At 35.1% G+C, this 15,141-nt stretch overlaps 1 protein-coding gene across 1 annotated transcript in view; it reads right to left on the minus strand.

The window, feature by feature from the left end:
• LOC107734520 (plexin A3) overlaps window positions 1-15,141 on the minus strand; it is a 211,830-nt gene that overhangs the window by 104,312 nt on the left and 92,377 nt on the right. The window contains exons 4-5 of the mRNA XM_016546492.1: window positions 14,296-14,436; window positions 5,475-5,575 (exon numbers count right to left, since the gene is read on the minus strand). Coding sequence (XP_016401978.1) covers window positions 5,475-5,575; window positions 14,296-14,436 — 242 coding nt within the window. The remainder of the gene's footprint in view (window positions 1-5,474; window positions 5,576-14,295; window positions 14,437-15,141) is intronic.

Here is a 15,141-nt window from a genome sequence, read left to right on the forward strand (position 1 = left end):
TGATTTTAAAATACTTTTACTAGTGGATAAATTAGTCAATGGCCTAGGACCTAAATACATTGCAGATATGTTCACTGAATATAAACCTAACAGACCACTCAGATCATTAGGATCGAGTCAGTTAGAAATACCAAGGGTTCACACAAAACAAGGGGAGTCTGCTTTTAGTTATTATGCCGCCCGCAGTTGGAATCAGCTTCCAGAAGAGATCAGATGTGCTAAAACATTAGCCACATTTAAATCTAGACTCAAAACTCATCTGTTTAGCTGTGCATTTACTGAATGAGCACTATGCTACGTCCGAACTGATTGCACTGTATTTTATGTATAATCATTTTCTATTTTTAACTGTTTTAAATTCATTTTAAATCAATTTTTAAATCATTTTAAATTCCTTGTTTTATTGATGTGATTATTTTTTATGATTATTTTACATAATGTGAAAACTAAAAATCCACAGTAATTGCATAAGAAACCCTCGATTCAACAGCATAACAAAGCAATGGTGTCTGAGATCTCAAAGATAGCTAAAAAGTTTTGACAGAAACCTTATTTGTATGACCTACCATCACTGTACTGCTAATCATCCCACTAATGCTTTAGTGCACAAGTCATTTATGAGTTACACAGCATTGTTTTATTTTTCTATGCTGAAAGAGGAACTCAAAAAAGGTCACTTTTTGTCTATTTAACCAGTGGGAGTTAAACAATCCCCATGCAATACGAAACCTGAGTTAATATACTAAGATTCTCAGAGCTTTACTTTAATAAAACAGACTCGACAGCCCTGAGCGCTTGAGACATTCATGTGCCGGTGTGTCTCAAGGTCGCCTTTTCACTGTCAAAGCAAACAGTTTCCATTGACTCTGCAAAGTCGCACTAGTCTGAGCGGCACAAAGCCACACGGCAGACAGCGTGTGTCACGACAGCAGAGTCGCCGATGTATTGTCAGCCTTCTATGTAACGTATTTTTTCATTCACACATCTGTCATCTAAACACGAATAACTTGTGGCCGGACGGGTGACGAGCCGGGTGAGGTCAAAGGTCAGGATCTTTGGAGTTTAGAAACTGGGTTTGCATGCAATGAACACGTCGGCCATTAAATTCGCTGCTTTGCTTGAGCTGCTGCTAATTGCGCTGTGCAGCGGCTGTCACAAGGTCATGTACAATCAGGGGATATGCTATTAATATGCAAACAAATGTCATTTTTCAATGGGTGCGGTAAAGGCTTGCGCTAATTATTCCATCAATCCCAGATTTACATCTTAATGAAAGATTTTTATCTCATTGAAGGTATGGCGACGGTGGAACATAGATGTGACTGGGGTTTTTTTCTCTCTGACGTGTAAAACTCCACAATGGTCTTCACGGTACTACAGGAAGGCAGAACAAAGCTGCTTTGTCACCTCTGGAGAACTTTATCTGCGTCTATACACCGCTGTCAGAAGCTCGGAAACGCTACAAATGCTGACTCGATCCAATTTGTGCAACCAAACCCGTACTTGCTATACAGATTTCGCAGAAGAGAAGACGATGTTTTGTTTCTTTTGAAGCTTCCAATGACAATCCGTGATGAAGTACAGACACGTTTGTAATGCTTGTCAAAGTCTTTTAATGGTGTAACTGTACGTAAATGCACAATTAGTTGTGACGTAAAATCTGATTGGATGAGCCACGTCTGAAGCGGTTAAAATATCACAACTATTGAGGCTTTTAGTCTATTAGTTTTGAGGTCATTTTTTATGTAAGCAGTCTCTTAAATTACTCAATTAACTTATATACACTGTGGATCCAACTTGTGCAACCGAAGCCACACAGTCCCTCACACTGTACAGTTTTTGCAGATTTTTGTGTTTCCGTACAGACATGTTTATAATGCCTGTACAACAACTGTCGAAGTCTTTTAGTGGTGTAATTGGTCTTAAAAATGCACAGTTATAAAATTAAAAGTTATGACAAAATCTGAATTTGTGAAATCTGACAGGATAAGCAGTGAACCCAGTAAGATAAAATTTGACAACAATTGAGGCTCTTAGTCTATTAGATTTGAGGTAATTTTTATGTTATCAAACTCCTAAAATATTCAAAATTACCTTATATAAACTACCATTTAAAAGTTCAGGGTCAGTAATGTATTTTTCTTTTTAAAGAAAATAATGTTATTCAGCAAGTATGCATTAATAAATTGCAGACATGGAACTACAGGAAGGCAAAACAAAGCTGAAGTACAGAAGCATTTGCATTGAACATAGATTGACTGTCAAAGTCTTTAAACGGTGTAATTGTACTTAAAACTGCACAATTATAAAATTAATAGTTGTGATATAAAATCTCATTGGATAAGCAATGTTTGAAGCCCTTAAGATAAAAAAAGCTTTTAGTTTTAGTTTTCAGGTCATTTTTATGTTAGCATACTCTTAAAACATTTTAAATCAACTTTAATAAACTACCATTCAAAAGTATGGGGTCAGTAATATTTTTTTTTTAAAGAAAATGTTATTCAACAAAGATGCATCAAATCGTAGATGTGTAAAACTTGATGTCTTCACAGTACTACAGGAAGTCAGAACAAAGCTGTTTTATCACCTCTGGATAACTTTATCTGCGTCTAAACACCGCTGCCAAAAGCTCGGAAACGCTACGACTGCTGACTCTGGATCCAATTTCCCTCTCGCTACAGATACCGCAGACGAAAAGACAATGTTTTTCGTTTCTGTTGAAGCTTACAATGACAATCCGTACCCTCAGGCCTTGTGGCCCCCATGGCGCAATCTCAACCAGTCCGGGCACACACACACACACACTTATGTCAAAACCTTTCCCATCTCTTTCCAGCAAACACTCCAGAAATTAAAGAGCATGTTCGGCGATCACACATGCTCTTCCTCCCCCGGTTTGACTGAATGCAGCCCACTCTCTGACAGGAGTTCATCCAGTACAGGAGGGAGCAGAAAGCCCTGATGACAGCAGATAGGCAGCGTGGTTGACTGTCAAAGTCTTTAAACGGTGTAATTGTACTTAAAACTGCACAATTATAAAATTAATAGTTGTGATATAAAATCTCATTGGATAAGCAATGTTTGAAGCCCTTAAGATAAAAAATAAAAATGAAGCTTTTAGTTTTAGTTTTCAGATAATTTTTATGTTAGCATACTCTTAAAACATTTTAAATCAACTTTAATAAACTACCATTCAAAAGTATGGGGTCAGTAATATTTTTTTTTTAAAGAAAATGTTATTCAACAAAGATGCATCAAATCGTAGATATGTAAAACTTGATGTCTTCACAGTACTACAGGAAGTCAGAACAAAGCTGTTTTATCACCTCTGGATAACTTTATCTGCGTCTAAACACCGCTGCCAAAAGCTCGGAAACGCTACGACTGCTGACTCTGGATCCAATTTCCCTCTCGCTACAGATACCGCAGACGAAAAGACAATGTTTTTCGTTTCTGTTGAAGCTTACAATGACAATCCGTACCCTCAGGCCTTGTGGCCCCCATGGCGCAATCTCAACCAGTCCGGGCACACACACACACACACTTATGTCAAAACCTTTCCCATCTCTTTCCAGCAAACACTCCAGAAATTAAAGAGCATGTTCGGCGATCACACATGCTCTTCCTCCCCCGGTTTGACTGAATGCAGCCCACTCTCTGACAGGAGTTCATCCAGTACAGGAGGGAGCAGAAAGCCCTGATGACAGCAGATAGGCAGCGTGGGGTGGCGGTAAGCCAGCAATAGCCAGACACTTCCTGACGGCAGTAACCGGCCCCCATGACCAGCTGCTGCCTGGGGATCAACCGGAGGTAAGAGGCAGAAATGACGGGAGCGAAAAAAAAAAAAAAGACTAGTGAACATGTGGGGAGGCCTGTCACCTGCCAAGTCCTGCATGAGGTAGTTCAAATGGCAGCCACCAGCGACGCAGTGCTCCGATTGGCTGGCTGGGCTCCAGAATTCCCTGAGGTGTCTTAAAGAGTTCATAAGTGAATCCTGAGTGGAAGGTGACGAAGTACAGACACGTTTGTAATAGGCTTGCTGCGATAGACGGTGTTTTCGGTTATACCGGTGTTAAGCCGCAACACCGGTTACGTCATTTGCCTACCGCGGCACCGGCCCCCACCGTCGTTTTGATTTTTTTACTCAAGGTGTATATGCCGTGCCTCCAAGCTTTCTTATTCGTTTTTGCTAATAAACGTTCTATGTTTCTTATTTATTTGGTTCCACAGTGTTTGCTGATTTTCAGTTTTATATACCTATTTAAACTTTGTGTAGCACAAATAATTTGTTATTTTATTAGGCATATATGGTGTATTTTTATTCGTTTTGTTAATAAAAGTTCTGAGTTTGACGTTGTTGTTGCTTGAATTGAATCAACGCCGAATTGCCGCTAATTTGAAAGTGAAAGTAAAATGCGCACAGCGCTTTTTCAAGCCATTTGAAAGCCAAGAAATCCAAGGAAAAGAGGGAAAACTCAAACGAACAATCCACTTGTTAAGTCTGACGTCACACGTCACCGCTTCCGCGTCCAAACGCTCTATCAGATACCACGAGAAAACAACAAAAGGTGCTAATATAAACTCACAATGTGATATATAACTACCAAAAAAATTAACTTTAACTCCATACCAAAATCCCAGATAGACAGACAATGAAAATATAAATAAATAAATGTAAAAATTATTTGTGTTTGGGACGCTGTGAGCATGGAGACTGTAGTGTAAACCGTAAGTTTGAAAACGATTAGCTTAAATGTTTAATATGAATAAACAGTGCTCATAAACGGCTATTGAGGTAGTATTCTCAAGTGAAGCGAGTTGAGTCTTGTTGACAGTAAAAAAGTGACAGTAAGAACATTTGGAATGTTACAAAATTTAGAATGTTAAAATGCTTCTATTTTAAATAAATGCTGTTCTTTTGAACTTTCTATTTATCAAAGAATTCTGAAAAAAAAATAATCATTGTAATCATGAATCATTCTACTGTAATGATATTTCATTATTACATTTTTACTGTATTTTTTTATCAAATATACACAGCATTGGTGAGCATAAGAAACTTCAAAAACATTTAAAAAGCCTTCTTAACACAAAACCTTTGAACAGCAGTGTTCGGATTAAAAATTTACAGTCTCTGTCTTCTAGCAAAATTAAACCAAAAAAAGTGATGACTCATCCTGCACTACATTTATTATTGTCCAATCAAATGCTTACTAGAATACGAATGTCCCTTCCCAGAAACTGATTAACCAATCAGCAGCTAATCACGGTTCACGGCAGTGACGAAACCAAAGCATACGGACTAAAAAAGGGGACACTCTTCAATATGACCAGTATATTTTCATATTTAAAAATACAAGAACAACCGATCTCTTAAACACCATGTAATGCTTTATTTTTCAAGACATAGCAAGCATATTTTAGTGTGCAGAATAACTGTCCTGGTCTGTGTAAGAGGAATGACATTGACTTACTTGTTATGCAGGACACACCAGCCGCAGTGAGGATCCCCTGAGCCCAGACACGTCTCACAGCTGCTGTGCTGAGAACAGCTCTCCACAGACAGACGACTCACCTGAAACACATGACAAACATTAAACTGACATTACCATAACACTACCACAGACAAACAGATCGTCTCTGCTAGTCAAATCACGTTGATTTATTGACACAAATACTTCTAAATAATTTAAACATTTTAATACAAACAAATTCATTCATTCATTAATTTCAGATGCCTTAAGTTTAACAGCCATCCAATCAGAGTCATGTGACACATACCCTGCTATTGGAACGTCTCTATAGTTAGCTAGTGAAATCAGTTCAATTAATTGACATGAACAGATTATTTAAAATTAAATTGATATATTTTATTTGTAGGAACAGAATGCATAAAATACCTAATAACAGAACGATATCACTGAAATAGGTGATATTATTTATCAATAATGAATACTCTTTATTAATGTGTTTTTAATAGTTCATAAGATGTCAATTTAGGACCAAATAATTTAAATAACAAAAAGAGATCTGAAAAATAAAATCCCAGATTTATATTAATATAATAATAATAAATGTAAATATTTTCACACATAAAAATGTTTAAATATAAAAATTCGATATTAAATAAATATTTAAATAAATAAATACTAAATACAGCACATACATACAGTAGATTCACATACACATAAATAATAGTTTTCAGATCATATGGCCCTAAACGGATGCCTTAAGTATGATTTTACTGTTTTTGGTGCCTAATTTCTATTTAACAGCCACTCAATCAGGTTTAGCGATTCGAGTCATGTGACCCATGCCCTGCCATTGGCTATAGTAGAGTCTCTTTCAGCCCTAGAACACAGTAGTTACGGTGGTTCTCAACACGTGCCCTCACTTAAACCTCTCGTCATCCCTCTGAACCACACAAACAAGTTCAGCTGCTTGTAAACACTTTCAAACATTCAGGCTTTTCCTTTACAGAAGGGCACACCGGAGACGGAGCAATGCAGCCGAACGGCAGAGCATCAGCACAGTCAACTCACGCGGAGGAAAGAAAATATCATAAAAAAGCGCAGGGGAAACTCATAAAAGAATGAGATGTCCAGGGGACAGTAATATAAGTGCTGCAGATGCGAAGAATTGCACGGGAGAAACACCCTCGCCAAACAGGACAGGCGTATTAGAAAAACGAATCAGCTCCCAAAAACACCAGCTTATATAAAATGATGATGGGAGTTAGAGAGAGTGGGAGGTCTAGGACAGAAATAACATGAATATATTAAATCTAAAAGAGCGGTTTGTGGATCAAAGTTGGTGTGGGCTGTCGCAGTCCCAATGATTGGCTTCCTTAAGACAGAAAAAAAATAAAAAAAGCCTAAACCCAAAAGCAGTTGTTTTTGAAAACCGCCTTTAGAAGCTCTGCAAATGCTCATTCCATGGAGTTGTAATCGTCTTTGATCACAGGCAAGATTAGAGTTTAGAGTGAGAAAAACAAGAGCCGCGGAAAAAAAACACACCCACCCAAAAGGGACACGGCTCGGCTTTCAAGTGGAGAGTAGCTGATGGCTCTTCTGCACTGTGTGTGTGTGTGTCTCTCAAGACAGATGGGTGAGGTGTAGTCTCTTGGCTAATTTATTCTGCCACATAGCTATGCATAAATGTACAGTTTTATAATCCAGTCCAGACATCTGATTGACAACATGATCAAAATTGACCTCATTTGCTTCCTTAGTGTCCCATGGAACACTAAGAAGTCTCTTATGCTCACCAATGTCACATTTACTTGATCGAAACTACAGTAAAAACAGTAATATGTGACCCTGGAGCACAAAACCAGTCTAAAGTCGCTGGGGTATATTTTTAGCAATAGCCAAAAAAACATTGTATGGGTCAAAATGATCAATTTTTCTTTTATGCCAAAAATCATTAGGATATTAAGTAATGATCATGTTCCATGAAGATATTTTGTAAATTTCCTACCATAAATATATCAATCCTTAATTTTTGATTAGTAATATGCATAGCTAAGGACTTCATTTGGAAAACTTTAAAGGTGATATTCTCAATATTTAGATTTTTTTTGCACCCTCAGATTCCAGATTTTCAAATAGTTGTATCTCGACCAAATATTGTCCTATCCTAACAAACCTTTACATTAATGGAAAGCGTATTTAATCAGCATTCAGATGATGTATAAATCTCAATTTCAACAAACAATGGACAACTTTAAAGGTGATTTTCACAGTATTTTGATTTTTTTGCACCCTCAGATTCCAGATTTTCAAATAGTTGTATCTCGACCAAATATTGTCCTATCCTAACAAACCTTTACATTAATGGAAAGCTTATTTAATCAGCATTCAGATGATGTATAAATCTCAATTTCAAAAAATTGACCCTTATGACTGGGTTTGTGGTCCAGGGTCACATATTAGGAAATTTTATTACCATCTAAAATAACTTTTCTATTAGAAAATATTTAAAAAAAAATGTTTAGCATCATTACTCCAGTCTTCGGTGTCACATGACCCTTCAGAAATCATTGTAATTTGCTGATTTGCTCCTCAAGAAACATTTCTTCTTATTATTAGAGTTGAAAAAAGTTGCTGCCTAATATTTCATGACACATTTTTCCAGGATTCTTTGATGAATAGAAAGTTCAAAAGCATATAGGAACACGAGAGTGATTTTTGTGCATGCTCCGTATATTCTGTCAGGAACGCTGTGTTTTGGACTGTCAGTGTTTGATGGATGAGTACAATGTTAGATAAATGAAAGGCTTCAGATCTCTTTCTCTCTCTCTTCCTCTCCAATGAAATGGCTGCAATGACCCTTATGACTGGGTTTGTGGTCCAGGGTCACATATTAGGAAATGTTATTACCATCTAAAATAACTTTTCTATTAGAAAATATTAAAAAAAAAGTTTAGCATCATTACTCCAGTCTTCGGTGTCACATGACCCTTCAGAAATCATTGTAATTTGCTGATTTGCTCCTCAAGAAACATTTATTCTTATTATTAGAGTTGAAAAAAGTTGCTGCCTAATATTTCATGACACATTTTTCCAGGATTCTTTGATGAATAGAAAGTTCAAAAGCATATAGGAACACGAGAGTGATTTTTGTGCATGCTCCGTATATTCTGTCAGGAACGCTGTGTTTTGGACTGTCAGTGTTTGATGGATGAGTACAATGTTAGATAAATGAAAGGCTTCAGATCTCTTTCTCTCTCTCTTCCTCTCCAATGAAATGGCTGCATTACTGGTGCAATTCAAAGAGCAGGATGGTAAATAATGACACCGCTCTGAAAACTTGGCATTCGCAGAGCTTTTTACAGACACACATCGGAGGGCTCCGAGTGGCAGCGGGCCATTTTGCGAGTAAATACATTCTCTCGCCTATCTGTGCACCTGCCGCAAATGAAATATTCAAATCCACAGACTCCAGCGGTCAGTGTAGGTTATGAATTATTGACTCTCGTTGATTCATTCACATTTCATGAAAGGTGCAGAGGGCATTGTGCATCTACACACAGATTCTGATTGGTGGAGAAATGGTGAGTTAATCAGTGACGACCCCTCAGTAAACAGTACACTGGTATAAACTAGGACCAAACTAACACTGAAATTTGAATAAGTAGGTTCTTAATCAACATCAAAACAAATTAACAGAAAAAATAAATAAATAAATATAAATAATGAAAAATAAATAAATATATAAAGAAAAAAAAAAAAAAAATATATATATATAATGAAAAATCTAAATTAAAATATATTAAAAAAATAAAACTAAATTAAATAATAAAATAAAATAAAGCATAATTGCTCAATGAAAAAAAAAACATTAATACCAGATGTAAATGCATTAATACCAGGCCTCTGCATGAGAAAAATGTTGAACTGGACACTTATCCATAGGGATTTGAGCCAGGTTCTTAGAGGAGTTCATAGTAAGAGGGATTCGTGACATCAGAAAGCCTTTTCAGAGACGGAGCAAATTACAACATCTTTATGAAAGATTTTTTGAAAAATTTAAAATGCTAATAAATCCTACACAATAATTCTGATGACCAAAGTACAGCTTGACTGGAAATGGGGCAAAATTAAATAGTTTGTTTGAAATAACTGTAATATAATTTTAGTAAAACATTTCTTTGTCTTATTTAATAAAAAAAATAACAGATGATTAAAAATAACAGATGACAAAAATATATACATAATTTCAAATAAAATCAAACAAATATTGAAATGGCTTGTTATTTCACTCTTTGTTTAGATCATGATAGCTTTAAAAAATAATATTAATAATTAATCAGTAACAATAGATAGCTTAAGATTGAAAGTTTGTGTTTGGAACAATCATAAACAATACAAATCCATATACATAAAAAGCAAACCAAAAACCAAAATAAATTGCATTATGACCTCTGATGTGATTTTCAAATGACAAATTAATAAATAAAGAGTAATAAAATGTTAAAAAAAAAAAAAAAAAAAAAAAATCTACAATTTGCTGCAGTGAGGTATTTAAGTTATGTGTGAATTAAAAGAAGAATTCAGTTTTCAGCTGATATCTGCTTTTCTGTCTCATAAATAGTGACATTTGACACGTCATGATGAGAAGCAATCATTTGGAGTAGGTCTGGAGTCATGAATGCTCAATCTCTTCAAGTAAAGCCCAGTTTAACCCCTTGGCTGGTGTTTTCTGACTGATACGCCCAAATCTCTCTCAATTTATGACCTCAGCAGAAAGAAAAGCTTTTAATCAGCACAAGGCCTGATCACTCAGTTGAGGGCCGTCTGAAGCTTTAACGTGAAGAGCATCCCTTCAGGTCTTAACACAAATATCGATGTCTGGAGTTCAGCGGCGGAGCTTTAACACATGAGTGAGTCTTTTGTGGGAGTGTGATGGTGAAAGAGGGAGACGCTATTAATCTAGTTCCACACTCGTGTTTACAGCACCTCCCTGAAACTCTGAGAACCGTCCAGAACAGAGCTGAACGGAGCGACGACACTCAGATGATGCCTTGTGCTAATGCGTATGGGTATTTCTTCAAATTATGGGACTTACAAAGAAAATAAAACACCTTATTTCACACTAGTTTCATTTCTTTAGTAACAGTATCTAATAGAAAACATACACGCATCAAAGAATGCAATCTGCCATTTTTCTGTCCAAAACAAGCGATTTATAAACACATCTGATATTATATATTTTGTTTGAGGTGGAAATGACGTTTTCAACATTTAGTTAAACTGCAGACTCATTTGTCTTGCAAAGGCTAATTTCAATGCTAGGACTTTATAAATAATAAATGCACAATATTAAATCATATTTACAAAATTTTTTTCATTATTTGACCAAAGTATCCACCTTTTTCTTCAACGCGGAAGTAAGCTTATGGGTGAGACTTCCGGTTCATTAGCCGCTATAGGTAAATAACGAGGAGAATAACAATGTGCATTAAATGGTAAAACTGTTTGCACTACAAACCAGTGTGTTCATAATTAAGATAATACATTAAAATAGTATGATAAGACACACCAACTTCCAATATCAAGCAGCAAAACGAACTGTTTTGTTCAGCTAAAAATAGTTGGACGGAGTGGACGCAGATGAGACCAGAAGCCAGACCCATATAATTTACAAATGGCCGCGCCCAATTTTACGACAAGAAAAAGGGTGGATAGCTTGAATTAAAATTAAATATTCTGTTCCCAAGTTAATAAACAGACTTTATTATGATTAATCTTCTAATTTGTTTTTGTATACATTTTAATATTTTTTGTAAGTTTAAATATGTATGAGATCTTTACTAAGGCAGGACTCTTATTTTGACGGGTTTTCTAGTCTATGGAGCTATATGGGTAATGAAAGCACGCAGTTCTTCTGATTTAAAGTTTGTCAGTTTATTAAGCACCCCCCGAAAAGGCATGAGATCTGTATATATTTGTTTACTGTTAGTTGTAATAAGTGTTTTGTTTAATTCGCTGTATGTTGATGATAATGCAACTGAGAGAGAGAGTTTAATGTGCACTTCTCGTGCTGTGTTTCGTTTAGCTCTTATGGTGACTTTTTTTGGAGTGAAAAAGGATGCAATAAACTTAAAACATCAGTAAAGTTTTGGTCATAATTCAGATGAGGTCCGCTACACTTATGTAAGTTACAAAAGTTATTTAGTCAAGAATAGTGTGCAATCTTTTGTTATTTGATTAGCATTAAATTGCAGACAGCAGCGCTAGGATTATGCAACAGACAATACACAGCTCAGTGCCTTCAAGCAGTTAATTAAAAAACCATCGGTTTGTTATATCGGCCTTTTTCCTTAAATAGCCGATATGCCGATGGTTGTAAATTGAGGAAAAATCGGCCGATATATCGGTGCATCCCTAATTAAAAGATATAAATGTGTACATACTTTTTATGTAATAACATTTTACATAATTTACCCTGTTTTTACTTTTCAGATAATTTTATTTAAAAAATATGTATATTTAATATGTATAAATGAATAATTCTTTTAGATCATGATAGCTTTAAAAAAAATACTAATAATGATAACAGTTATAATAATAATAATAATAATTAAATGAATATCAATAGATTGTCACAGTTTAAGGCTGAAATCAGTGTCTGCGACAATCATAAAACAATAAAACCTATACATAAAAAAACACTTAAAAAAAATTATTAATTTTTATTATTAACTTTTAGTATTAATAATTAATACCTTAAATATGGCATTTAAATAAAGAAAAAAAAAAAAGAAAAAAAAAAAAAAAATATTGAATTGTAATATCAGCAATTTTCACATATAATTTATTATCAGCTATTTTAGCATATTGATATCATCGGTTAGCATATGAAAACAATCAACAATAATAGAGATAATTTTATCTAATTTTTAATCTGATATTAATTTAAGTGTAAATATAGAACAGTGAAATGAATACTGCTATCTCCATGGCTAATTCCTGCCTACACCGCTTTACGACGCCTGGAGCACGAGAACATTTTATCATGTTATTTTTCTGAATAGTACTGATAAGGATTTAAAAATATCCTTGTGCTGAGGACTGAAGCTTCGTTCAGCTCTTTCAAAGATGGTTATGTTTGCTGTGTGTCACTTGAGCTTCGTCTCTCTCTCAAGGAAAGGCACACACAAAAAAATGGGGTCTTTCAAAAAATGCACAAAGAAAACAAATTTCTTTCTCCAAGAGAAAGAAATGAGCATTGAAAAGAGGAGAAAGAGAAGAAAATTTAGAAAAGGCTACAGCTGTACTGTACGAGAGGGTCTCTCCGTCTGTTCAGCTGCTGAGGAACTTCGCCGTATCCTTCCTCTTCTCTGGCTGTATAATGGAGCATTATGGAAAGGGCTGTTATTCTGCTCGGCTCTGGATGAAAATGCTTCCCCACCATTTCTTATTAGGGCCAAGCAGCTAGGGCTCCCATTCAGAGGCGTGAACCGGCGTTTCATATTCGGTTTTCCTGTCTTGCAGATGTTAAAACAACATATCTGAGATTCCAGTTTGGGTCTTAAGACAAAAGTGTCACAAATGTGCCTTTATTCCATCCTCGCCGCAAGCTGTAAATATTTTTGCTGCCTTTATGAAATAAATTAACAGCAAACGATAAGTGATCAAATCAAGGGCAATAGTGATCTACTGTACAGCGGGGCGCAAAAGTCCACATGGAAAATCTGGGATCCAAAAACAAATTTAAACCTGGAAAGTAGTAGAATTTTGAAAAATTATATATAAACATTATGACTTATATATATATATATATATATATATATATACACACACACACACACACACATACTTACATTTATGGTTTACGGGGACTCTGCATAGGCGTAATGGTTTTTATACTGTACAAACTGTATATTCTATTGCAAATTTAAACCTGGAAAGTAGTAGAATTTTGAAAAATTATATATAAACATTATGACTTATATATATATATATATATATATATATATACACACACACACACACACACATACTTACATTTTGAAAAGATGAGTAATAAATGATGCATCATATATTCCGCATATTCCATCATATAAAAGTTTGGGATCTATAAGATATTATTAATTTTTATTAATGTTTTTAAAGATATTATTAAGTAGTCTCTTATGCTCACCAAAGCAGTATTTATTACAAATGGAGTAAAAACGGTAATATTGTGGAACTATTATTAAAGTAACTGTTTTCTATTTGAATACATTTAGAATTGTATAAATTATTTATATAAACAGTTATACTGCTTAATATTTTTGTGGAACAATTGTGGGATTTGTTTCAGGATTTTTTGATGAATAGAAAGCTCAAAAGAACAGCATTTATTTGATCTTTTGTAATCTTATGTATCTTTTGTAACATTATAAAAAAAATCTTTACTGTCACTTTGGATCCATTTAATGCATCTTTGCGGAGCAACAGTATTCATTTCTTACTTAATAAAACTTTTGAACGGTACTGTATATATATATATATATATATATATTTTAAATAATCTGTAAAAAAGTAGATTTGTTCCTTATTTTTTCTCAAAATAAATCACATTTTTTTTGCTCTACTGTATATTGCTAAGAATCATTATAGGCCAAATAAGATAAACACTGGCTATCAGTATCAGCCAAACTTCCTATTTAGATTCATCCCTGATAAACGAAAACAAAGAAACAGCTGTCTTAAAGAGAAAAGGCTGTCCAGTAAGACATGCGTATATTTTTCCTGCTATTAGTCGCCTCATCTCATCAGAATTGTTGACATTCGGAATCATTCTCACCTGTCTGTCGCTCAGCAGATAGATGTACTGATAGTCTGGACTGAACATCATGTCACGGAGAATCGGGCTTCCCTCCACGACCGTGACCGTCTCGTACAGCAGAGCGTTCTCAGAAGGCGGCGGAATACCATCCACTCGAATCTGAAAAGAAAACAAAAGTTTGAGTCAAATATAATTTTTCAAAGTTGTAAATAAAACCACAATTTATAAAAAAAAAAAAAAAGAATTTTCTTTTCAAACATACTTTTTTTTTTTTTTCTTGAAAATTTCATGTTTAATTCGGTATTAATTTAGTTTCTTTGTAATTATTAGTGAAATTTACTAGCAATTTGAGTGAAAACGGTTTCACCACCATTTTTGTTTTCAGTGAGACTCTCCCGTCCAATCACCTGACTGTATTCTCTTATGTCCCCACCCACTTTTCAATCAAAACAAATAAAATCGAGTCCCACCTTACATTATTTCCTCGCTGAACATAGATCACAAAAAACGGCAGAAACAATATCAAACTGCATTTTCAAAGCATTTGATTTTAAATTCCAGGTTTTTTACTGTGATTTTACCGCTCACTGTGTTTCTGGTTGGCGGCATATCATCACTTACACGTCCGATTATTACGGACACACGCAGTATTATCATTTTCCTTATGAATGCAGAATTCTTCGGCTGACCTAGAAAACGAAGGCAGAACTTTGAGAGAACGCAGGCTGGCAGCGGAGAGAGATTACAGCATCTGATCAGATGTGTGATAAAAATCAATTACATTTTAACAACACACACACACTCGATCGAACCCCCGCTGCCTCATCATTAGCGACTCCTCTGTTTCCTCACACTGATAATTAG

This window comes from Sinocyclocheilus rhinocerous, unplaced genomic scaffold, assembly GCF_001515625.1.
Source record: "Sinocyclocheilus rhinocerous isolate Xijiao unplaced genomic scaffold, SAMN03320098_v1.1 scaffold99, whole genome shotgun sequence".
NCBI classification, from domain to species: Eukaryota; Metazoa; Chordata; class Actinopteri; order Cypriniformes; family Cyprinidae; genus Sinocyclocheilus; species Sinocyclocheilus rhinocerous.